The following is a 27,911-nucleotide window of genomic DNA, read 5'->3' as shown; positions in this document are numbered from 1 at the left end:
TGTACACTTTGGAAAATGGTTGACAATTATGGATGACCCTTAAGAAATATGCTTTGTCATGCTACTTAGATAAATTACCCTTTACAAAGTCCAAGGTACCCATCTAATACTTAATTCATATAAAGCGATAGTAAATGTAACCATTTTTTAAATTGACATGAAATATTTGTTTTACTTAAGGAAAAGCTTAATGTGTAAATTTTAAAATAACAGTTTTGAACTGTAGTACTAGAGGCTGTAATGATCAACGAACCTATAGTTAAAACACAGTACAAATGCAAATTTTTTTTAATGTTTTTAATTTAAGTTTTTATTTATTTATTATAACAAACAGCTTTGTTAATGTGTATAACTTATTAATGAAAAGTTTGAAGAAATATTTACAAATAATTGTAAAGAAAAAGGTCAACCAAGGAGATAAAATAATCTAAAAAAAGGGAAATAACTCATGGAATGAATATCTACTACACCGAATTGTGATTTATGGTCACTATTACAAAATTGCAGAATAAAATGAACTATAAGAACATTGATTAATGTTGCAAATGTAAACTACTGATGATTTCAAAATGGCAAGATATAGATTGCAGGTGGTTTATACTAGTGATTTTATAAATTAACTGTCCATCTTAATTTTTCAATGACTAATTTGATATTCAAGAATAAAAATTTTATAAAGGAATTCAAAACAAGTTAATCATTGTTAAAATAGTTAAACAAATCATGCCTACCTATTACACAACGCTAATAACTACATGTATATATCTTACATTCTTTCATATATTAGAAATAATATCTTAAACAATTGTTCAATAACATTGCAAAAGTTGATTACAAATCTAAGAATACAGCCAAAAGGGCTGAAAAACTTAAAAAATCAAATCCAAAATGGCAGCCAAAAGGGCTGATGGGTTAAAAATATCATTCTAACAAATAGATCACACTATACAATAAATGATATCACAAACTGCTATAACATTAAATATAATTCAGCTAGGGTTAAGCCCCCTTTTTACCATGCAACTCATGCAGGGGTCAGACAAAAGCCTCCTAACTTAGCAACTTGTTACTCTTCTTATCTACTATTGCACTATTTTCTTTTTATCTTTTCCCATAGACAGTTTTCCATTGTTGCAATTTGAATCAAGTTATTTCTTTTTGTCTATGTGCTAGAGGGCAAAATTCTATAAATCAACTCTAAAAATTAGGTGGACAAACTTTTGGTAAAGTTTAGAAAAATTGTGTACTTTATATTGCTTGATAGCTGCCAAAATGAAACCAGATGTTCTGCAGGGTGCAGCTTTATATGACCACAGAAGTTGAACCCTGGACAGTTGGGGCAAGTATGGACACAACATTCAAGCTGGATTCAGCTCTAAATTTTGATTGTGATTAAATAGTTGACACAACATAGGTTTCTGACACAGAATGAATGTGGTCTAATAAACTTCAAATTTGTAATTTGCCTTTGAGCAATTCACTATGCTGTTGAATATTAATCCTCTCAAAAAAATGTTTGAAGAAATTTTCTTTTTATTTATGAAATCTGAAATGAGAAAAATTGACCCCCCCCCCCCAATTTTTTTCTCACACCCCCCTTGCCCTTATTCCAAAAACTGATCTCAATTCAAATTTCTAATGGAGTTTGCAACAATAACTACACATTTAAATACATCATAAAATAATAAAATGTAAAAAAAGTGTTTGTAATCACTGAATGGTAAAGATTGTTTTAATTCTATAGTTGGTATTAAAAGTGATTATACATTGTATATTGTATAAAACAATGATTTAAGTTGATTCAATTACTATTGTGGACAAAGAAAGATAACTCCAATTTTCAAAGAATATTTCATAAAAACTGTGCAATTGAAAATTTCTTGCTATAGCGCAATATTTTGGAATTAGATATTTCTTACTATTGCGCAATACTGTGCAATTGAAGATTTCTTGCTATTGCACAATACTTAATATAATAATGTTGGACCCCAATTTGGACCAACTTGAAAACTAGGCCCATAATCAAAAATCTAAAAACATGTTTAGATTCAGCATATCAAAGAACCCCAAGAATTCAATTTTTGTTAAAATCAAGCTAAGTTTAATTTTGGACCCTTTGGACCTTAATGTAGACCAATTTGAAAACAGGACCAAAAATTAAGAATCTGAATACACAGTTAGATTTGGCATATCAAAGAACCCCAATAATTCATTTTTTGATGAAATCAAACAAAGTTTAATTTTGGACACTTTTGGTCCCTAATTCGTTTGGACCAAAACTCCCAAAATCAATCCAAACCTCCCTTTTGTTGTCATAAACCTTGTGTTAAAATTTCATAGATTTCTATAAACTAATACTAAAGTTATTGAGCAAAAACCAAGAAAAATGCTTATTTGGGACCTGTTTTTTGCCCCTAATTCCTAAACTGTTGGGACTAAAACTCCCAAAATCAATCCCAACCTTCCTTTTGTGGTCACAGACCTTATGTTGAAATTTCATAGATTTCTGTTTACTTATACTAAAGTTATTGTGTGAAAACCAAGAATGCTTATTTGGGCCCTTTTTGGCCCCTTATTCCTAAACTGTTGGGACCAAAACACCCAAAATCAATCCCAACCTTCCTTTTATGATTATAAACCTTGTGTTTAAATTTCATACATTTCTATTTACTTTTACTAAAGTTAGAGTGCGAAAACCAAATGTCTTTGGACGATGACGACAACGCCAACGTGACACCAATATACGACAAAAAATTTTCAATTTTTGCGGTCGTATAAAAAACTTTAGTTACACAAAAAAAGTAGGAAAACAGGTTTTCTGAACATATTTTGTTTGTTTAAAGTCATATGATACTTCAAATTAAAAAAAAAAATTAACAACTATGAAGGATGTTCCCTCCTCCTGTATTTGAATTTTTGCCAGATATTTGGAATCATTTGGTTTTATTCGTGTAGTGAAAATCGACTACTTTATTCCTTCCTCTATGAAGACGAAGGGAAATAACTCCAGTCAATGGAAACTATCTATCTCAAACATTTCTTCCCCACATGCCATTTATAATACATCATCTATATTCCCTCATTCCAATGTCATATTTAATCTATTTGTCTATGGAACATGAACAACTATGGATGAATTTATTTATGTTTGCATCAATTTTCACGGTGAATGAAAAAAATTGCTAATCAAAGGGTATCTTATTTCATGGTGTCATCATTTGCACCTTCAAATCACTTTTTATAATAATAAAATGAGGGAATAATTATACAATGTTACAATATCACCACTTTACTATTCTTCTCAGAATAAAAACATAAATTACAAACAAATATCTGTTGTACACAATATTTTCGTTTTTATTTACCCTGTTTAATAATTACTGAGATTTCTCAGTTATAAGGCTTCAAAAAAACATCAAATTGTCAATATAAGGCTGTAATAAATAAATCCTTCTCTTTTCAGGAATAATATTTGAATTAGGATGAGACAGAGGACCTACTTTATAATATATTTCTGACATAAAACTATATCCTATATCAATGGAAAACATAACTTATTCTCAGGCTTAAAGATGTACTTACCGTATGTGAGGTTTTGGAATAAGTGTCAAATGTTTGGACTCCTTGGTGTTTTTCCATACGATACAAGGAAAAATATTTTGCCCTATAATACCTATTTATCTCTTAACATACGACGTTATACCGTCTCCATTTTTGGGTACCATCATACTTAATTTTGTATCAAAATCCTCTACATAATATATGCCTTATAAATGAATATTAAAGAAAACTGTTGATTATAGATCTCAAATTTATGTCCAAATTTCAGAAATTAAAAGGTTCAAATGGCAATGCCTCTTCTTTCTGAGAAATGTTTAAAGGAGCATAAAAAAACAATATATTTCTACAATAGTCTATACAATTCTTTACAAACATATGTATCATAAAACAACTGGACAACAAAATTAACACAGTTGCTATGGATTCATTTCTTTTCCAGGGTACTATTTTGTGGATCAAGGAAACCTTGCATTTTTGTAAAAATATGTTAGTTCGTTTTACAAAATCTGTGTTTATTCCCATTGAAAATAAGTAATTATTCTTTTCAACATTTAAATTAGATTTTTGATTACCCTAAAATCCACCAAAAAAATGGTCGCAACAAATAATAATGAAACCACATTGTACAAATGAACACATGGAATGTTACGAGTATATCTAGGCCACAATTAAAAATATTTTGGTTTGCCCAAATGCTACCCAAGGTTGAGACAGTGGGTAGGTAGGTAGGCATTTTTTTTTTTTTTTTTTTTTTTAAAGAAATGTACGTATATCGGATGTTTATTAGTCTTCATGCCTATCTGATTAAAAAAAAAACTTCTTCAAATCAGGACAATAAAAGAATTTGAGTAGGCAGCTTTTTTCTAGGTAGGTAGGGTTTGGGCAAACAAACCTATTCTTTTTTATGGCCCTATAAAGCATTCATACCATCAAGATTTCTATAAATAAACTTTTATGAATTTTCAATTAAGCATTTTATTATATCTTATAAACTTCTATAAATTAAATGTGATCCTTTCATAGAAGATATATTTTCATACTTTTGAGATTCAGTTAAAAAATTAGAATGGTTTGCATCTTTCTTGAACTTCAAAAAAGTTAAATGAGATTTTAACTACAAGGAAACATTTTTAATGCATCTTAAGTCAGTTATCTGTTTAGCCATCTCTTTCCTTATCAAGTAAAAACAGACAAATGTACATATTTTGTCACAGGTTAAAATATCTCCATCGATAATAATCTTACAAGACACTAGACACATTAAATACAATTGCAAGTTAGCAGATTCACATACATATAAAGTAGGGAGAATCTGGGAAAACAATCATCTGATGTATGAGAGCTGGGACAAGCTACAATAATTATTGGAGATTAGGAGATTCATATACATATTAAGTAGGGAGAATTTAGAAAAACAATTATCTGAGGTATGAGAGCCGGGACAAACTACAATTGGAGGTTGGGAGATTCATACACATAAATATAAGTAGGAAGAATTTGGGAAAAAACTCTCTGAGGTGTGAGAACTGGGACATGCTACAATTAAAGGTTAGGAGATTCATACACATATTAAGTTAGGAGAATTTGAACAAACAAATCTACGACGTGTGAGAGCTGGGACAAGATACAATTTGAGGTTAGGAGATTCATACACATATTAAGTAGGGAGAATTTGGACAAACAAGATTCTGAGATGTGATATCTGGAACTAGCTACAGTCTGAGTTGGGAGAATTTTCACTAGAACTAGAGCTATATTTGGCTTGGTGTTGTTGTTGTAACAACTCTGAAGATGACCCCATCTGGAACAATCCTGCTCTTTTACTGCTAATGTTGACTTCTCCTCTCAGAAATCTTTCTAACTTCTCCACACAGGCATCCTGATATTCATGTATCCATCTACAGAAGAAGACGCCATCCATGAGATATCAAATATAAATCTTACCTATTCCCAATATCAGGAATAAACACATTTGCTTAAAAAAACAAAAGGTTAATAGGGAGTTCTTTTTCTATAAATCTAAAGTTTTGCAATTTTGGTAAAAATTTGAAATGTGAAATCTCAAGTATGATGATTGATATATGTTATATATAAAAAACCAAAAGCTCAATATTTTCTCTCTCTTTATATTTCATGTTGTTTGGGCGAAGGCCTATACTTTTTACAAGTTAAATTGTTATTCACTATTTTGACAAAGTTGCATTTCATCAGTATTTTAAGTGTTTTTCTTTTCTTCTTTTGTTGTATTTTCATTATTTTCAATTTTTTTTTCCCCTTTCTTTTTTGTTTGTTCTACATTTACTTATTTATTCTTGTTCATTGTAACATTGCATGCTATATTTATGTAATCGTTTATTGGAGTTGGTATTTGAAGGAAACGGATTAACCCTTACCACGCAGAGGTCGTACCCAGACCACCATTATTTGGCACCAATGGCGCTCAATACATTTTGAGGTTATTGTAAAACCATTTAATGAGAAGTGTATGCATATTTCCTCAATCTTACACTATTGTTGTTTTCAAAATTCCAATAGGGAACATACTTTATATAATTGTATCAATAAACCAATTTTTCAAGATGTTTCGGCCATTGGTCTTCTTCAATTCAGTTCTACTCACAACTACATGGTTAACATCTTTTAAATGATTGAAAAATGTAATGTCAGCCATGTAGTTAAGAGGAGAAATAAAGAACTGAAGAAGGCCAATGGCCGAAACGTCTTGAAAAATTGGTATACTTACACTATTGCTTATCATAATTCTTACTTTTAATGTTCATTTTGAGCTCAAATACGAACTTCAAAAGATTAAACAGATGACGAATAAATATGTTTAAACGAATGCCTATAATGAATGGGTTAATTAAAATTTTGTGATATTTGATTTTTTTTTTAAAAGATATCACATTACTAGCATGACTAGTCAAACAGTAAAAGACTGCTAATAAGAACATTTAATTGCACATACTAGTTATTTTGGTCGTACTGATCTTTTTTGCAATTCACACTTTGAATCTAACCCCTAAAGATTTTAATCCAAAATTACAATAGAAATCAAAATTTTAGGGGCCAGGTGAGTTCAAAAGGAAACCTGTCATAACATTTTTCATTACCAAGCGAAATAAACCAGTTATACAATACATTAGTAAAAAAAAACCTAAGATGCTCTATTTGATACCACTTGATACTATTAAACTAAGAAAATTGTATCTTCAGAAAATCTTCTTACCTTATACCATTAAAGAATGTGATCTGTTTCATATCCTCAGGTAGCTGGTCAGCTGATGGCCAGCGGAAGTTGTCCATTATAGGTATAATATTACACTTACTTTCTAATGCTGCTACTATTTCCTGAAAAATAGATAACAATACTTATAAACAATCTTCTGTATAGACAAATTTTTTTTTTTATTATTTACATTATTATAAGATAAAATACATCTAAGTACAAGTTGAACATAAAGCATAACACTACATTCGGAACCAAAGCAAATACACTTATCTTATAATTTTTCTCTCCTGTACAGCAATTCTTTTAAAAGGAAATAGTAGCAGCAACATATTCCTTTTGTGTATGCCATATCTTAAAGCATGGTTCAATGCACAAAGAAACATTACATTCTCTACATTCGTAACAAGTCTCATGACCTGGCCGTTTGCGTTTTTGTAGGTTGTTCATATTTACATTGTTCTTTTCAGCCTCATTGCAGACTTTGCATAAACGTGCAATGTTTTTTTTTTTGCCCACCCCTACAATTCTAGAAATGAAATGTCTTTCACTTAGGCGTTCTAATTTCGCATTTGAAGGCCTTCCTACTTTATCACTTTCTATTGGGTTATTAGATACAAGTTCAGTTATTAATTGTCTTCTGAACGCTTTATGTGTTATATTAGGGTGGTCAGCTTTATACAAAGTGTATGCATCTAGAACAGCAATAGCAAGAACATGGAAAATTACCTTTTTCCACCACTTAAATGATTTAACAACACTATTAATGTAAGTAATCATTTGATCAGACCGATCAACACCACCCATATATTTATTATAGTAGTTCACAACACTAGGTTTTCTTATATAATCATTTGTCTCACGGTCACGACGGCGTGTGTTGACCAAATTGGTTTTATGTATAGTCGAAAGCATAAAAACAGCCTTTCCATCAAGAAATTTGACACAATTTAAAGGACCATTACTCATTACAGAAAGATCTCCTTTATTTGTAAGTTTTTTGTCTTTCAAAAATTGTGGAATACCACGACGGTTAGACCTTACAGTGCCTGTCGCTCCTACACCTAGACCATAGAGATCCCAAAATAGTTGGGGTGATGTGTAGTAATTGTCACAATACAGATTATAACCTTTTTCATACATGCCTCGTAACATATCCATGACTAAGTCATACGTCGCGCCATTTGAGCTTGGACCGATACCCGACTTTCCTGTATACAATTTAAATTTTGAAACATAACCGTTACTGGAGTCACTGATCATGTAGGCTTTGATTCCATATTTAACTGGCTTGTCAGGACTGTAAACTCGAAATGATAGATTACCCCTCCAAGGAATCATTCCTTCATCTAATGAAATTGATTGACCAGGTGTGTAAACTGAGTGAAATCTGTTTACAATACGACCATAGAAAGTTCCAAGTTTAAAAAGTGGGTTGTAGTTTGGTTGACCTCTAGCAACATACTCATCATTGTTGGCAAGATGGAAGAAAGATGACATTAGGAGAAATCTGTCTCTTGGCATAGTTGACGGAAAGAATGGTGTTGAAGTGACAGGGTTTTTACTCCAGTAATCAGTCACGTCTGACTGTGACAGAATACCCATTGCAAAAACTACAGCAATGAAACGCTTCATTTCTGTGGCAGTAGTGTTTGTCCACTTTCTAAACCTTGAAAATCTGCTCAAGTTATTGTTTTTATCAAGATATTGCTTTGCGTATCTGTTTGTTTCCTCAGAAATGTTCTCAAAATCATTTTCATTGACATATAAATAGAAATAATCAGAAACGGACGCATTGTCTGGGAGGTCACACTTAATTCCTGGGGTTTGCGTAAAAGGTAGAAGTTCTGGATTTTTTTCACCCATAACCCAGTTATCAATATCAAACAAATCATCTCTTTCAGAAACATTGTCAATATTTAGGTCATCCTCAGCAAAGTCATTTTCAGTAAATCCTTCAAATTCTTCATTTTCACTATCAGTGTCAGCAAATAGTTCACATATATTTTCAGCAATAGATGTGCTGGCTTCTGCCATTATCAGAAAGTAAACACAGAAACGCCCCCTTTTTATTTTATTTTGCGAAAAAGAAAAGATAGAAAAAAATAGCTGCATATTTTGGATAACTCATTGGAAAAACAACAAAACTCATTCATATTTATCAATTTATTTTTCTTGAATATACCTGAAAAGCCCATAAATATGGGAAAATATCAGACGATAAATAGATTTGACAACGGATTCACATTTTGTTTCTTTGATTCACGTTTCTTTTATTTCGGAAAAGAATTCCAAGTTTTCAAAGATTTTCGAGGAATATAGGTATTAACAGCACCTAGAAAGATGGATTTGTGTTCAGGCATTATTAATTTTATGGGAAATGTGTATCCTCAAGCATGGACACTGATAGAGTTACTGAAGAAAACTATAAATTGTTGGTAACAAACTGTGCGGCAACTTTCATTTTCTCTTTCGGAACGTCTCTCAAGCGAGTAAACTTCCGGTTGATATTTCCATACAATTTATGTATTTTTACCACCAAACTTCTAAATTTGCAAAATATCAATCAAATAACAACGATAAATTAATATTCACCTTTAAGACAATATTTTATTCTTACGGTTTTAGACGAAATCTATTTATATAATACAGGAAAGGGCGGGGCATGTGCGCGGGAATTTCATATTTCACGTAAACTGTTTTATTTCATATTTTTACTTAAATAATTCCATTTTTTTCACAAAAGAACTTTTACACGTGTCAAAATATTCTTCTATTTACCCAGACATATAGTTTTGATAATCAAATGAACAAGAATTGAGCGAGGACGAAAAGGATTTCCCTAGATGTATTTTTAGATTTTTTACGTCATGCCAAAAACAATTTATTTTCCTGAAAGTAAAATTAAAGTGTATATTTGTTTATTATAAAGACTTAAAATGGTTCAAATTGAATAATGGATATAGATCTGATGGCTCATTCAAATTTAAACTCGGAGTTTTGTGATTATGCGAGGATTTGAAGGTTTTTTGAAAGGTCAGAAAATTGCCAGTGTAACCCGTCAAAAGACGGGTTCCGCACTGAGAACGACGACGTCAAACCCGTCAAAAGACGGGATCCGCATGGTAAGGGTTAACAATTAAACGTCTTTTTTTCTGTCAAATACTCACATAGTTACCAGTATTTTGCATTAAATAAACTATGGTGAACCATTTGAGTTATACTTAAATGACTGTTATTTTTACATTTCTAGGATCTCTGCATTTCAACCAAGTAAAAATCAATAAATGAAGGTGACAGGTCAACTTATAAACAAAGGCACGCTATAAAAAGCATGACCTACAAGATGACAGATAACTAGGAATTCCCCTTATCATGTGATGTCAGTAAAAACTATGTATTCATCCATTTCTAATGATAAGAGAATTAATTTGTTTTCAAAATTAAATAAAATAAAATTATAGTTCAACAATCAATATCAATCAAGAATGAAATAGCAATGAAAACCAAACTAGTAATACATGGTAATCTGTTGGGTGCAAGGATTACTACAGGTATCCTAGCTCTCTAACTACACGGTAATCTGTTGGGCGCAAGGATTACTACAGGTATCCTAGCTCTCTAACTACACGGTAATCTGTTGGGCGCAAGGATTACTACAGGTATCCTAGCTCTCTAACTACAGGGTAATCTGTTGGGCGCAAGGATTACTACAGGTATCCTAGCTCTCTAACTACACGGTAATCTGTTGGGCGCAAGGATTACTACAGGTATCCTAGCTCTCTAACTACACGGTAATCTGTTGGGCGCAAGGATTACTACAGGTATCCTAGCTCTCTAACTACACGGTAATCTGTTGGGCGCAAGGATTACTACAGGTATCCTAGCTCTCTAACTACACAAAACAGATAAGAACTCTTGGAGATATATTAATGCGTTCAAAATGATGCATTTAAAAACAAAAAATACATTACCCTGTGAACCCAGTCATTTTTGTCTTTATCTCCTACACATCTATCGAGAGCATTTGGTGTCAGTACAAGTATAAAATTACGTGATGACCTCACGCTACTCAATAATCCCTCATCAAATTTACCAGCATTTAATTTCTCTATATCTAAAAATACTGTAAATCCCCTCAGCTGCAGAAATACCTTCAATAAACTGAAAATAAAATGTTCTTGGTTAAATAGAGAATTCTGTATTCATAATAAATGACTTAGAATACAAAGCAGGATTAAGCACTTTTGAAACATTAATTATCCCTCCATTTGAAGTTATAGTTATGTGATATGGATTAACTTGTCTATCTGTCATATTTAAAATGTAATAGTACTAATACTAGTCCATCATTTTGTCCAACTATTGTTATGCTTAATAAAATATACAAGAGTTATCTTTCCTTATATAAAATGATGCCTCTTTGAAAAAAAAACATGACAACAACTCTAAATATAAAATATATAACAGGCTATTATTTGAACTTGGAATTATTTTTAATTATGGAATTTGCATAATTTCTTGTGTTTACAATTTTTAATAAATTCCATGTTTATTTAGTATTATAATCTTTTGAGCGGTTAATAACACTTTTCATACAATGTATTTTGGTAAGATAGTGTTGTGTGCGGCACAGTACATTCTATTGAAAATATACTATTTTCTTTGTAATAGAAAGTGTTGTGCGCAGCACAGAACATTTCAGTACAGAATAAACATGGAATTTATTAAAAAATTTAATAACAAGAAATCAAACAAATTCCATAATTAAAAATAATTCCAAGTTCAAATAATAGCCTGTTATATGTACATTGTCAGAAAATATCAAATTTATTTGTATTATCTTTAAAAACAGACGAAAAGTGAAGCTTGCTCCAAATAAGGCTAATTGGGGAAGAGCCTTATTAATATTCCTTTTTAAAGATTAATCAAACTTCCATCTATATTCATAATAACATCATAATTTTTGTTAGAGCAAAAAGTTTAAAATCACATTTTAAATCACCAACTATGTCATTTATAGATATTAGAAATAAAATGGGACCCAAGATAACCGTTGGGGCACCCTAACTGATACATGCACAAACATTTCCCCAACAATAACAACTTGCTGCTTTCTTTAAGTAACAAAACTCCATTAATTCCAATTTTTGTAAGCTTATCAAGACAACCTTTGCGCCAACATCGGTTGAATGCTCAACTTATTTTACAGAAAATTACCATAACCCCTTTTACTGCATGAGAGTTAATGTGCCTACAGATCAAAGGAATCTATGACTGATTAAATTAGGCTCTGAAGCTCAAGCAATATCAAGATTAAGGAGCACATGTTTGAATAACTTTACCTTGCTAACATGGACCCATTTACCCTTCTGTAACTTATAAAAACATCCGTCACTTTGCGCCCATCAATAATATCTCCACTGTCACTTTCTGTCTTTTGTTCCTCTGAAACTGTTTATTAAAACATCTTTATTAAATTGTTAACACAAATAATTGATTTCGATCTGTTTCTTGCATGTATTCCCATGTATTTCCTTGATTGTTGTGATATTTTCTCTTCTCACGAGTTTACCCCAGGATTTTGGTAGGGTACTTTCTTTACTCAAATCTTTATTTCTGTGTTATGTTTTAAGGAGGATTACATGTCTTTTTTTGTTTAACCATGGTTTTATTGTTCTTTTTTCAACAAATGTTTTTTTATTGCCTCCATAATCAGTCAGGGGTGCTACTTTAACAAGCGATTTCAGTATCACCTATTTGAGTTTTTATACATTAAAAAAAAAGAAAATAACAACATTTGACACATAATGTTTTGAATTCTCTCTCAGTCGAAAATGATAGTAACATTTTTCTTGAATTTCACCTCAAGATTCTTAATCCTTACAGGCTCAAACGAGAAAACTAATCTCGTTGAGATGATCAATGATAATCTATAAGTATAGAAGAAAGCTTAAGGGACAAATGATCCCTGTTCAGTAAATTGTCGAAAAAGGTTGTTAGCACAAGGTAAATTCATAAATCATTTACACAAGGGATTTGTTATGCATGCATTAACCTGCATTTCTGGGATCTAAAAACTAAACAGTTGAACTTTGACCCTGGTATCTAAAATGAAGCTGTATAAACATAAACGGGTGCAGGAGTTTTTCGTTGCATTGAAGACCCATTGGAGGCCTTCATCTGTTGTCTACTCTATGGTCTGGGTTGTTGTCTCTTTTTGCCCATTTCCATTCTCAATTTTATGATTAAGCCCTATCTGCATACCGCTAATTTTCTGTAATATTTTACTACTATGTATGCCACTATAGATGCCACAATCATTGCCTTACCTCTAATTTTCTGTAATATTTTACTCCTATGTATGCCACTAGAAATGCCACAATCATTGGCCAACTGTTCCTCAGTTAGGTCAGGTAGATAAAGCATGTCTACACCGGCCTGTAACATGGAATAGGTATATTGGCTGAACTCTGACCCCAACTCCATCAAAAAATCATCCAGTTTGGTTGGATCTGAGGACGCATAGTCTGCTGTTATCTTAAGTCTCTTTAATTCTCTCATAAATCTGTCAAAATATAGTGCAAATTAAAATTTGTTTATATGTATTTAAGGATATAAAATACGTGCAAACACTTGACAAATTTCAAACTGAAATTGTATTTATTTACTTGTTTATGACCGTTTTTTTTAATGGTCCTCTTAATCTCAATATAATATAGCAGTGTAGAGTTCCAGAACTGATTTTTAATCTCCTTTTTGATATTTTTGATATTTTTAACCATTTTCTGTTAATGTAAAAATATACCCAAATTAATTTGTGGCCATTTTCTGTTAATGATTGATTAATTGTTAGTGGTTTAATGCCACTTTTAAGTGCTACTTTTGGGGCTATTTTGTGGTGGCCATTTTTTTTTTTTTTTGGAGGAAGCTAGAGTGCCCAGAGAAAACCACTTACCTTTGATAGGGAAACAAAACAACCCTTTTCGTCATGTCTGTTAACGAAACAATCATATACCTTTTGTGTGCTATTCTACATTTCATATGCAGACTGCCTGACAAGTCCTCTTCTGTTAATGTTAACAGCAGGTCACCATCTACTTTACATCTCTCAAAATTAACAGCAAATTCCTCAAATCCATTCTGTAGATAAAAATGTTAGTAAATTTGATATTTGAAAAAAATCGTGAAATAAATAGTCTTGGGAACATGATTAACATTTAAAGGAGATTATAAACATAAAATCAACAGAACTGACAGTTTGTTCTACAAAAATAAGTTCCTTATCAATTTTTCTTCATGATGAATAGTATAATTCATGTAATTATGATCATGAAAGTGTTATTACGTTTTCATAATAAATTAAATAATGGTCTATGCTAGTAAATCTGTGAATTAAAAAAATAATGTGTGCATTTGATATTTATTGCAAATCAGTGAAATCACTGATTAATGGAAAAATGTGAAATACAATTAATGAGATTGCAAACCTTTTGTGAAGGAAAACTCTCTACTGAAATTAGGAATGGGAGTTTTGATTATTATGATTATCATGATTATTGTAAACCTGATTTTAACATTGTTTAATACATTTTTGCATTAATAAAACAAACGCATAGTATCTAAATTTACATTGCATCTTTTATGTTGAAGGCAGAATTTTTAATGACACAATACATGTATAAATTGAATGGTTCTGAATATTTGTATAAAATTCAACCAGATGCTCCGCAGGGCGCAGCTTTATACGACCGCAGAGGTTGAACCCTGAACGGTTGGGGCAAGTATGGACACAACATTCAAGCTGGATTCAGCTCTAAATTTGGATTGTGATTAAATAGTTGACACAGCATAGGTTTCTGACACATAATGAATGTGGTCTAATGAACTTAAATTTTTTTTTGCCTTTGAGCAATTCACTATGCTGTTGAATATTAATCCTCTCAAAAAAATGTTTGAAGAAATTTTCTTTTTATTTATGAAATCTGAAATGAAAAAAATTCCCATCCCCCAATTTTTTTTTCACATCCCCTTTCCCTTATTCCAAAACTGATCTCAATTCAAATTTCTAATGGAGTTTGAAACAATAACTACTCATTTAAATACATCATAAAATATTAAAATGTAAAAAAAGTGCTTGTTATCACTGAATGGTAAAGATTGTTTTAATTTATCAGTTGGTAGTAAAAGTGAATATACATTGTATAATTATATTGTATAAAGCAATGATTTAAGTTGATTCAACTACTATTCTGGACAAAGAAAGATAACTCCAATTGAAAATATGAAAATTTCTTGCTTTGGCACAATATTGTGCAATTAGATATTTCTTGCTATTGCGCAATACTGTGCAATTGAAAATATTTGCTATTGCACAATACTGTGCAATTGAAGATTTCTTGCTATTGCGCAATACTGTGCAATTGAAAATTTCTTGCTATTGCACAATACTGTGCAATTGAAGATTTCTTGCTATTGCTGAATACTGTCCAATTGAAAATTTCTTGCTATTGCACAATACTTAATATAATAATTTTGGATCCTGATTTGGACCAACTTGAAAACTAGGCCCATAATCAAAAACCTAAGCACATGTTTAGATTCAGCATATCAAAGAAGCCCAAGAATTCAATTTTTGTTAAAATCAAACTTAGTTTAATTTTGGACCCTTTGGACTTTAATGTAGACCAATTTGAAAGGGACCAAAAATTAAGAATCTACATACACAGTTAGATTTGGCATATCAAAGAACCCCAATTATTCAATTTTTGATGAAATCAAACAAAGTTTAATTGGACCCTGATTTGGACCAACTTGAAAACTGGGCCAATAATCAAAAATCTAAGTACATTTTTAGATTCAGCATATCAAAGAACCCCAAGGATTCAATTTTTGTTAAAATCAAACTAAGTTTAATTATGGACCCTTTGGACCTTAATGTAGACCAATTTTAAAACGGGACCAAAAATTAAGAATCTATATACACAGTTAGATTCAGCATATCAAGGAACCCCAATTATTCAATTTTTGATGAAATCAAACAAAGTTTAATTGACCCTTTGGGCCCCTTATTCCTAAACTGTTGGGACCAAAACTTCCAAAATCAATCCCAACCTTCCTTTTATGGTCTTAAACCTTGTGTTTAAATTTCATAGATTTTTATATACTTATACTAAAGTTATGGTGCAAAAACCAAGAAAAATGCTTATTTCAGCCCCTTTTTGGCCCCTAATTCCTAAACTGTTGGGACCTCAATTCCCAAAATCTATCCCAACCTTCCTTTTGTGGTCATAAACCTTGTGTTTAAATTTCATTGATTTCTATTTACTTATACTAAAGTTATTGTGCGAAAACCAAGAATAATGCTTATTTGGGCCCTTTTTTGGCCCCTAATTCCTAAACTGTTGAAACCAAAACTCCCAAAATCAATCCCAACCTTCCTTTTGTGGTCATAAACCTTGTGTCAAAATTTCATAGATTTTTATATACTTATACTAAAGTTATGGTGCGAAAACCAAGAAAAATGCTTATTTCAGCCCCTTTTTGGCCCCTAATTCCTAAACTGTTGGGACCTCAACTCCCAAAATCTATCCCAACCTTCCTTTTGTGGTCATAAACCTTGTGTTTAAATTTCATTGATTTCTATTTACTTATACTAAAGTTATTGTGCGAAAACCAAGAATAATGCTTATTTGGGCCCTTTTTTGGCCCCTAATTCCTAAACTGTTGAAACCAAAACTCCCAAAATCAATCCCAACCTTCCTTTTGTGGTCATAAACCTTGTGTCAAAATTTCATAGATTTCTATTTACTTAAACTAAAGTTATAGTGCGAAAAACCAAGAAAATGCTTATTTGGGCCCTTTTTGGCCCCTAATTCCTAAAATGTTGGGACCAAAACTTCCAAAATCAATCCCAACCTTCCTTTTTTGTGGTAATAAACCTTGTGTTAAAATTTCATAGATTTCTTTTCACATTTACTGAAGTTAGAGTGCGAAAACTAAAAGTATTCGGACGACGACGACGCCAACATACCAATATACGACCAAAAACTTTTCAATTTTTGCGGTCGTATAAAAACCAGAGTAGCGAATATCCTCTATCATGTCTTTGTCATATATATGTGCTGGAGTTGTATACGTACCTGTGACACCCAGAATTTCACATCTTCAACAGTCCACACAGGAACTTGTGCAGTCAGTTTGTGCGGTAGATTCTCTCCAATAATTCTTAGAGCTTCACAAGCTAATTTAGAGGTTGTAGCATTTGGACTACTAGCTAACCTTTTTAATGGACGTATAGCGCCTACTTCATGAAATACCTGGAAAAAAACATTATTGAAAATTATTGGTTCATAATTCAATTAGAATTCAAAATTCTAACAACGAATCTAATGTTACTGTGAATTAAGTATTCATGTTGAAGACCCATTGGTGACCCTTGGGCTATTCTCTGCTCTTTGGTTGGGTTGTTGTCTCTTTGACACATTCCCCATTTCCATTATCAAATTTTTTATCAGTGTGGTACCAATGTTGGTGTATTTCGTGGAGATAGGTTAACTATAAATTTAAATGTTCATCAATGTATGTATTTTCTAGGGTCATAACACATTTTTTCCTAAAATGAGAGATTTGATTTTAATTAAACTGATATGAATGACAATCAAAAGTTATTTATATTCATCTTATTTTCCAACTAGCATGACTAGCTAAAGTCTTGTAAATAAATGCAAAAGGATATCAGTATATCTGTTGACCTATTTCGAGTTAGAAAATCTCTATGCAAACATGGCAAAATTTTAAACTGTTTTGAAAATTGAGTTGCCATAAGAACCCTACAAAACAGTCCAAACTGCATCTTTATCTCGAGTTTGAATGTTCCAATCAAAGACTCATTCATGTACATAACACGACATGAGGTCGATTTCTATTCAACACAATTCATATTAGGCCAAATAAAAAAGTATGTGTGGTTCAAGTTACATCTGAAAAAAAGTTAGGGTAGGTAGGGATCTTTTTTTATTTTATGTTTTTTTTTTACATTGAGTCTATGGGAGCAACATTCTAACTTTAACAGTGCTTAATGAAAAATGACAATAAAATCTTTAGGGTAGGCTATTTTTAAGCTGAAAATGTAGGGACGGTAGAGTTACTGGAACCACACATATATTTTTATTTGGCCTTATATACATGATATAGACATAACTTACTTCTGTCTTTTTCTGGAGAGATTTAATTCCTGCCTCCATGGCAAAATGAAATGCTGCTAATGCTTCAGATTCCTCCCTTTTACTGGATAATAAGGGAACCAGACGTTTCAACCATCCCCTAGATCTACCATGACGATGAGACAGGTCCATCCTCCCAAACTCACTGGGAGAGTGACTAGCAATGAATGGAAGAACAAGATCTAGGGTACCAGATTGTAATACAGCAGATTCAATTTCTTTATTGGCAACCAGTACAGAAATTGCTAAGCAGGCATAATATCTTACACTATCGTCATCATTAAATGCCAGAGGGAAGAGCCATTCTGGGACTTTGTGTTTTGCCATCTCTTCTTGGTTTTCAGGGCCACCATACAAAGCCATATTTGACAAACCTATTGCACAGTGACGTAATGTCAGACGATCATTACTTCTACACCAATAAAGTAAAACATCAAGTCCCCCCAGGACGGTCAACTTTCTACAAGTTTCTTCCGATGTCTTGAAGAGACTCTCCAATATTCCTGTACAAAATCTGGCCATATCAAACTCTCCCTTCGCATCCACGGTCATTTTAACCACTATTTCTAGTCCATAGTGTGCTACTCTCTGTCGATTTCTTGTTGTTAAAATTTTGTCAAGTAATCTTCCTGAAGTCTTCATCAGTTCTTTGTTTTGAGAGGCACAGTTTCCTATCACAATGTCTAGAGCGTGTTCTTCACGAAGAGTGTCACATAAACTATATGCTACATCCCTACCATAAGTGGGAATGGCCCAAGCTTGTTCCACTAATAAACTGATGTCACGTAATGCTTGGATAAGAGAATCACCTGCACATTGTTTGATGACCTCAATTTTGACCTTAAGTTGACCTGTAAGATGTTGTAGACTGGAAGACCAATCACAATTTTCTGTTGTAGACTGATCATCAGATTCTGAGTGTTTCAATGTGTAATTGTTTAAATCTTCATTTCCTGATAAAAATACACATTTTTCATTTCCATTCTTAAGATGATGCTGATCTATGTTGTTGGCGAGACGTTGTTCTGAATTTTCTGGTTGTGACAGATCCAAATAAACTTTAGAACATTCTGACACATTATGATGTGGTGACTCCTGATTTTTCTCCGTCATCTCCTCCTCATCCTCTATGTCGTGGAGAAGTGTTCTGGCCGATTGTGATCTTTCTAGAGCTTTATATGGATCAGTTGGAAGTCCAGAGAACTTAGCCTCCGACTGAATCCTTCTTACAGTCCCTTTGCCTTCCAGATTCTCCATAATGAAGATTTAGTCTGAAAAAAATATATAGTTAAAATTGAGAATTTTTTGCTTCCTTAGATCATGTAGATAGTCAGTAATAGTACTATGGATTCATTATTTTTCGTTGGATTCCAATTTTCGTGTATTTCGTTGGTAGAGGTGAACCATGAAATTGAATGATCAACAAATTACAATAAGCAAATATTCTATAGGCTAGTATGCAGACTTCGGCAAAATCACAAAATTATAGACATCAGGGAATACGTAAGTTTTCCAAAATCCATGTAAATTGGTGCCTTGGAAAATAAATGAATCCACAGTATTGCAATTGTTTAATAAAGTACACAAATATCAAGAATACAAGATCAATTATTTCTATTTCAGGAAATGCTGCATGAAATTAAGATGAGTTGCAACGTGCCGTTTTACCTTTTGTATCTAGGGTTGCGGTCAGTGCAAAACATAGCCTTTTCATTTCAGAATATTAGTAAACGTGTAACAGCTGTATGGTTATGTTTCCTCTTTGTTTTTTTACAATAGTTTATTTATCTCCGGCATTTATTGTCTGTTGTCGTTATAACGTAGATGAACTGAAATTTTAAAAAAACACGCAAGATCAACAAATGCATGTTTACTAAATATACACGTTTAACTTCACCGCATTTATGGCCTACCCCAAGTCGGGAGCCTCTGGCCTTTGAAAGTTTCATATATATACACTGAGTAGCTCGTCTAAACATCAACCCAACAATGTGAGATCTGTAAATTTGCTTTCGCAAATTCCTTGTTTTTCCCTCGCCGGGATTTGAACCCATGCTACTGAGATATCGTGACACCAAATCGCCTGCACTGTAGCCGTCCCGCTAGACCACACGACCACCTCTGCTTCGCTAAATATATATATATATATATATATACATGATTGTTAATTTTAGTCCAATTATAAAAATGTTTTGAAGTTAAACATGACGTCCATTTTCACTGAACTAGTACACATTTACGTTTAGGGGCAAACTGAAGACCTCCTCCGGGTGCAGTTTTTTTTAAGATGACCCATTGTTGGTCTTTGGTTGTTTTCTGCATTTTGTTGGGTTGTTGTCTCTTTGACACATTCCCCATTTCCATTCTCAATTACATTTGTGAAGTTTTGTCAAATAACTAAAATGATGATACGCAGCTTAATTTGTATCTCACCCAAAGTAGAGAATTAAGAAAGTTCAGATTTCAATTATGCTTTTAACTCGATTTGTATGCTTGGTTCAGTGTACAGAATTATTGTAAGAAGAACATAAGTTTGGTTTGACTTTAAGCAACTGTGTTTGTACTTAATTCAATAGTGAATTATTTAAAGTTAACACATTCAACTCTTAAGATATATATAGTGGGAAAACTGGTAAACCAAATAGAACTTTGTAAAGTTTGGCGCGTTCTCCCTAAGAAACCTGTTTGAGTGTACGAGTTTACGACAACAGCAAATGTGCTAGTAAATAGAAAAAATGAATACAGGTACATTCGTGTGACAGTGTCAATGTCAAGAGGAGTCGGACCTGTTTGCTTGAGTCCTACCCATAAGTTGTGTTTAAGAGATAAAAGAACACAAATGAAAATACTTTAATACAGAAACAAATTTTGTTGTATCATGAATCTGCAATTACATATATATGATGATGACATATTATCGCTTATTTAAATAGATAAAATTGAGAATGGAAATGGGGAATGTGTCAAAGAGACAACAACCCGACCAAATAAAAAACAACAGCAGAGGGTCACCAACAGGTCTTCAATGTAGCGAGAAATTCCCGCACCCGGAGGCGTCCTTCAGCTGGCCCCTAAACAAATATATACTAGTCCAGTGATAATGAACGCCATACTAATTGAACATACACATGGCTATTTTTAAATGATTGGTAGTTATTTGTTTGTATTATGTCCAGTGGCAAATGTTTCATGACTTTATTAAGGTGGAAACTTCGATGCAAATGAATGAAATGTACCACCAGAATGATATCGAACTTAGAATGTTCAAGTTCATTCTTACAGCACATTTTGTCCATTTTTATCGAAGTTTAAAACTTACAAAAGTCTTTTTTACATAGAAAAATTATCACCGATTGTTATAAACTTAAACTCGCCAATGTTCGAGTTTATTTAAGAAATGAATGCTTCTTTTTGTAACTTCATTGGGGTGTAAAAGCGTTGAGCGAAATGCATTTTGTATGAAGCGCGAAAGAAATTTTGAGCTAGGATCCTGAAAACATGATTTTTCTCAAGTTTGTATTTAATTAAATTATGCACTTTATTGTGGGATCTCGTGTCATGAGTGGTACATTTTATTGTGTCAATGAAGTTGTTTAAAGAATACCGCGAGATTGCAGTTTAGCCAATCAGAATAACGTATTATAATGATACATACTGATACATCTAAGCTGGTCCTGTTCAAACTTTAAGGTTTTAGGATTAAATTTCTCTTTGGATCTAGAGTGTATGCCCAGTTTGAATTTCAGAGCAAAAATCATTGATATTTCAAAATTATTGAAAAGTTGGCAGCATAGGAAGCTAACACTACTTGGCAAGGTTACTGTTAAGACTCTTGCACTTCCGAAATTGATTCATTTGCTTACATCTTTACCTAATATATGTCAATCCAACAGATTATTCTTTAATTTTATATGGTATGGAAAAACAGAAAAAATCAAACGTGATACACTGATTGCAGATAAAAAGGAGGGAGGTTTGAAAATGGTTCATTTACAATCTTTCAACTTTTATCTTAAAGTCGGTTGGGTGAGGCGATTTTTTTCAAATTTGAATGGGGACTGGCAAAATATTCTTAAGTTGATATTGAAAAAATTTGGGGGTGCAAGATCTTTTTCTTTACAAAACTTCAAATTGTTAGAGATTGGAAATCAACTTAGCAATCCTTTTTGGAAAGATGTTTTTCAAGCTTTACACTCATCTAAACCACATGTTAAAACTGATGTCAAGGAGTGTCTCTCGATGGATATCTTGAATTTTGTGAAAACAGAAGATTTCCCATTATATAACAGATGGGGAGTTGCCGGTGTGCAAAACCTCTGTCACATTTTTGACCATCAAAGAAGAGATTTTTTCACATTTGATCAGATTAAACAAAAAGTTCAGACAAATAATTATATGCACTATTACAGTTTAATATCAAATATCCCTATGGAGGTAAAACAGTGTATTAGGGAAAACACTGATACTGACTTAGAAAATTTTACTCCGCAGGAAAAAATTTTGGAGAAAATTACTAGCAGTAAAAATATCAAATTCATATATAATAATCTTATTGTAAAATGTGCACATCCTCCAGTTGTAAAATTTTCAAAATGGGAGGATGAGCTGCATTCTAACTTTGAAGACTGGAAGAAATACTTTTGTATACTTCAGAAATGTTGTAGATACATATTTGTATAATTTCCAATATAAGTTTTTACATAGGACTATTCCTACAAATACATTTTTATATAAGATTAAAATCAAAGATACAAAGTTATGTTCTTTTTGTAGATGTGAAGATGAAACTATTGGACATTTATTTTATGATTGTCAAGTGACATCAAATTTTTTATATTTGTTTTGTGCTTGCCTGAAAAATTTCTATGTTAACATTGATTTTAACAAAAAAAACTTTTTTCTTGGTTTTGTAGAAGAAAGCTTATTTTTAAATTTTCTTGTAATTTTTGCCAAAAAATACATATATAAATGCAAGCTAGAAGAAAAGCTTCCAAATGCAATTGAATTAAAAAATAGACTGAGAAACTTTTATAACTTAGAGTTATATACAGCAAGAAAATACAACAAAGTTTTTGAACTTGAAAAACTTTGGGCCCCTATGCTAATTATTTATCCTGAATGGTAATCTAACAACCAAATTTATATCAATATATATCTTTTTGACCTATTTATGGAACAGAGCAAACAACATGTAATATATGCATAGCACATGTAAACCTTCTTTTTTTTTTCTTCTATTTTAAAATAATCTATAGATATTTCTATATGAAGAGATTGTGAAAAAAGAGAGAAAGAGAGAGTGAGAAAGAAGGAGAGAGAGAGAAAAAAAAAGATTTTCAAAATATTTATTTTTCAGTTTGTGTAAATCTTGATAAAACAATAGTCTTTTGTTGTTATATAGTTGAAACCCTGTATCACCTTAGTCAGGTGGTGCTGTAAGGGTGATGTTAAATCCTGACTATTGAAAAAATAAATAAAAAATAAAAAAATAATGATACATACATCTAACAAAATTTTAATGTCTAATGTAATTACATGTATTATTAAATAATCTACTTTTGGATGTAACGCGTCTTCTGATTGGTTGACGTTATTTTGTTATCAGCCAATGGACATAATTTAGTCATGTGACCATGACGACATCAACGTTTTTTCATGGTTATCCACGGTTTAAAATGGATTTTAGAATTAAATTATTATAAGAAATGACTGTAATATTTTTTCTGTCTATTCGAAATAAACATAAAAAATGTTTTTTTTTGTTTTTAGGTTTTCGATCTTAAAGTTCGTATGTATAGTATAGATGAATGGAAATAATAGTCTTTCTGTATGGTAAATATGACACTTTTTACAGTTTAATTTGATTGTATCCGAAACCTAATTACGTGAACATTATTCTTTATGATGAGAGACTGCCCTGCTGATGACATTTCCTATTTAGTATTATCTGTTTCTGTAATATACTCAAAAGAAAGAGTAGTTCAAATAACTCGTCAACGATTCTACAAATGAGTGCCTGAATTAGGGCGGGAGGGAAGGGGGTATAATTGCATCCATTTTTCCTATTCTTTGTACATTTTGTCCATTACTCCCTCCATAATATAAATTTACTATTTTAGCACCTCATTTTTTGGCCCATTTTTCTATTCTTATACTTTTGCCATTATTCTCTTGTTCTGTAAACCTCCATTCACACCCTGCTGAAGTTGGACTATTGGGGTGTCGGACTAATGGGTGCCGAAATATCGGGGCGACCCCCTTTCTGTTAAGCAATTGGATAAAAAGTTGCTCTCTGCTCTCTCAAAGCCCTGTCATTTAAGGTCATCTTCCGTAACGGTAAACTGAATCTGCCTACAAAACTAGTTGGGATCAGATTCCTACCAGCGTAACTGTAAAATTTTCCACTAAAATAAATTTGTTGTTTCTTTTCCTTTCCGCCAATAGTTCGAAGACTTTAATACATCCATTAGATACAATTTTTTAGGTTTAAAATGTCCTTCAAAAATAGAGCCTGATTATTTGGCCCTACCCCCTCAGTCATGTCTACTGAATTTGAAACTTTTGCTTATTTTACATGTATTAGCTTGTAAGATCTTGTAATTAGTTCAGTTTAGGGGGAACTATTCGGCGGAAGACATTTTAGCGGAAAAAATGGACATTTAAGCGCCAAAGTAAAACCCATTTTAGGGACAGATTTTAAACCCATTCAAGCGATCGAAAATTAAAATTGTCAATGCCCATTTTAGAGAAACATTTTTAACCCATTCTAACAAAATATATAAATCCGAATGTGTCCCCAGTACACGGATGCCCCATCCACACTATCATTTTCTATGTTCAGTGGACCATGAAAATGGGATAAAATCTTAATTTGGCATTAAAATTAGAAAGATCATATCACAGGGAACATGTTTACTAAGTTTCAAGTCGATTGGACTTCAACTTCATCAAAAACTACCTCGACCAAAAACTTAAGAGAACGTACGTTGAAATGGGTTTTAATGTCGGCACTAAAATGTCCCCTAGTAGTTCACTAGATCGGTTTAAGATGAACAGCTAATGTTAGGTCAATGATATTTGGCATTTAAATTTATTGTCATTTGTATCATTTAGCAAAATCTGTTTCAGTTCATTCGGACATTATTGTCTTAATTCCGTTTGTAAACAATGAGGGGTTATTGAATATAAAACAAGTCAAAACTTTTTGATGATGAAGATTTTAATTTTTAATATTAAAAAATGATTTTCTAATATTAAAAAATGATTTCTTAATATTAAAAAATGATTTTCTAATATTAAAAAATGATTTTCTAATATTAAAAAATGATTTCTTAATATTAAAAAATGAATTTCTAATATTAAAAAATCATTTATTAATATTAGAAAATGAATTTCTAATATAAGAAATTACTTTCGATTTTCTAATATTAAAAAAGGAATTTCTAATATTATAAAAGGAATTTCTAATATTAAAAAAGGAATTTCTAATATTAATAAATGATTTTTTAATATTAAAAATTCATTTTTTAATATTAATAAATAGTGTTTTTCTTTTTTAATATTAGAAAATGATTTTTTAATATTAAAAAATGATTTTTTAATATTCAAAAATGATTTTTTAATATTAGAAAATGATTTTTTAATATTAAAAAATGATTTTCTAATATTAGAAAATAGCCCTTTTTGTCCACTTTGGCTTGCCATAGATCCAAGAAGGTTGGGTTTTTTTGACGATCAATGAATTTGAATGGGAATATATTGTCATGATTGTTGACCCCCCTTTTTTTTTTATCTAGGGTTGGGTTAGAACCCCCCATTATTTCTGAACAACCAATGCATTAGAATGGGGACATATGGTTGGAACTACCTTTTTTATTTTGGCTGTTACTGCCCCTGTGGATAGATACAATTCTGAGTGCCTGCAGTGCCAGTGGAGGCTCATGAACCAGATGATCTGATGTCAGTGATGAACAGACAGTACTCAGTAGAAACCTCAAAATATATGTAAGACTCAGATCGACGTCCGGTCTCTAATCGACGTCCATTCATCAAATCGACGTCCAAATCGGACGTCAAAATAAAATAACATTCCAAATCGACGGCCAATTTTTGGCTTCTCTAATCGACGTCCAATTTTTAGCTTTTGACGTCCGTTTTGCCGGTAAAACAGAATACAGAATTGACCTTAAACCGATATTGGCTGAGACCTTAAAACTTTTAAATGTATTATGTGTGACAAATAAAATATATTTAAAAAATATTTGTTAAATTTTCATTAACTATAAGTATATGTAAACAGGTTTTGATATTACTTTTTAGATTTTAAAGATTACATAAAAATAAGGAGATAGGATATGGTTTCCCATGGGATAACTACCCAACAGAGTTAAAATAAGGTGAATGTGAGCAATTTAAGGCAATCGTACAGCTTTCAACAATGATAAAAACCCATACGGCAAAGGCTATAAAAGACCACGACATGAGTTATGTAAATTCAAATTAGAAAACATACGGTCTAATTTACAACAAAACAATTTTGAAAAAACAAATATGACATACATAAACCAACGACAACCACTGGACTACAGACACGCATTGATTATGGCGGGGATAAACATGCGTGTGCGCACTTAACCCTTCTAGACAGATCTGTAACAGCTGTGTAACAGCACAACATAAAAACATAATGCCAATTTCTTGCGTATATGTTTCACTACAGGTCCGACTTGTAATACTCTCAAAACAATTGGCTGTAGTTTTTTATTTTGTGTATTGTTGAAGACTGACTTATGCTCTCTAGATGTCATTTGGTTTTCTTTGTCGTTGGGTTGTTTTCTCATTGGCATGCATGTCATTTATTAATATGAATAGGAAAGATTGTAGATCTTGGCTTAACTTTTTATCAAGATAAATATTAATATGCATGTTACCTTTTTCGGGTTGAAAAAATCTATAAGGAAAGTATGTATAAATGTAGAAAAAGTTGACATAAGAACCTTACATAACATGTTTATACATATTTTCGAACATCCTGGCACTTGAAATTTCTAGGAGGTGAAATTCTCGGGATTTTACCTCAAACTCTATGGAAAAATACAATTTTTAATTCCAATTTAAAACCAAACGGTAAAAGATATCACAAAGATTTTTAAAACACATGTCTAGTATGATAAGGAGATTTGAAAAAACGATCTCAAATTTTATTTTAATGATTCAACAAAAAATAAATTGAGTTTTAAGTTTGTGTACCTATATATGGTAAAACCCGAGGATTTGCCACCGCTTCAACTCCAATATTCAAATAAATAAACACAATCTAATTATCTGATTGGTCAATCTTCAGATGTGATGCAAGCATGAAATTATGTATTAGTGTAAGTCCTTATTGATATTGGACATCGATTAGAGACGACTACGCTCAATCGAACGTTTTGACACTACATGAAGTCACATTGGACGTCGATTAGAGTATCAACATATTGAACGTCGATTTCAGAATGTGACGTCAAATTTAGACGTCGATTTGAGGATTGGACGTCGATTTGAGGAATGGACGTCGATTAGAGGCCGGACGTCGATCTGAGTCTAACATATATATTGACAGTTTTAGGCTTGACACATTTGTCAACTGTGTTATATTAGACATTGTATGGTTATGGCTTTAATTTGACTGATGTTTGTAATATAAACCTTAATTTCTACCCTAGAAACTTGACTGAATGACCCTCATATCTTCTTCCTTCATCAACATTAATACGGAATATTATACAAAACGAAAATTTACTATTTTGTTCTCCTGAAGAAATGCAAATCTAAAATAATGAAAATAGCAGCTTTCTTTTGTTAAAGTTTATTTTATTTTTCGAAGAATTAGTTCAAGTAAAATTAAATACGAA

At 31.9% G+C, this 27,911-nt stretch overlaps 1 protein-coding gene across 2 annotated transcripts; it reads right to left on the bottom strand.

Moving 5' to 3' along the window:
* Positions 1 to 1,577: 1,577 nt before the first annotated feature.
* On the bottom strand, positions 1,578 to 27,781 carry LOC143076472 (NAD(+) hydrolase sarm1-like). Of its 2 annotated transcripts, none has more exons than XM_076252259.1 (9): positions 27,718 to 27,781; positions 17,998 to 19,286; positions 16,933 to 17,109; positions 13,809 to 13,933; positions 13,123 to 13,358; positions 12,136 to 12,244; positions 10,765 to 10,954; positions 6,791 to 6,912; positions 1,578 to 5,459 (listed from the first exon to the last, which is right to left on the bottom strand). In XM_076252259.1, the coding sequence occupies exons 2-9, from the start codon at positions 19,270 to 19,272 to the stop codon at positions 5,270 to 5,272; spliced, it is 2,424 nt and encodes an 807-aa protein (XP_076108374.1). In that variant the 5' UTR covers positions 19,273 to 19,286; positions 27,718 to 27,781; the 3' UTR covers positions 1,578 to 5,269. The 2 variants fall into 2 exon arrangements, with proteins under 2 accessions (XP_076108374.1, XP_076108375.1); XM_076252260.1 differs by having other exon boundaries at positions 27,706 to 27,774.
* Positions 27,782 to 27,911: the final 130 nt, after the last annotated feature.

Source organism: Mytilus galloprovincialis, chromosome 5, assembly GCF_965363235.1.
Source record: "Mytilus galloprovincialis chromosome 5, xbMytGall1.hap1.1, whole genome shotgun sequence".
NCBI lineage: Eukaryota > Metazoa > Mollusca > Bivalvia > Mytilida > Mytilidae > Mytilus > Mytilus galloprovincialis.
The sequence above is the reverse complement of the archived record's forward strand: the minus strand, read 5'-3'. Positions and strand labels throughout refer to the sequence as shown.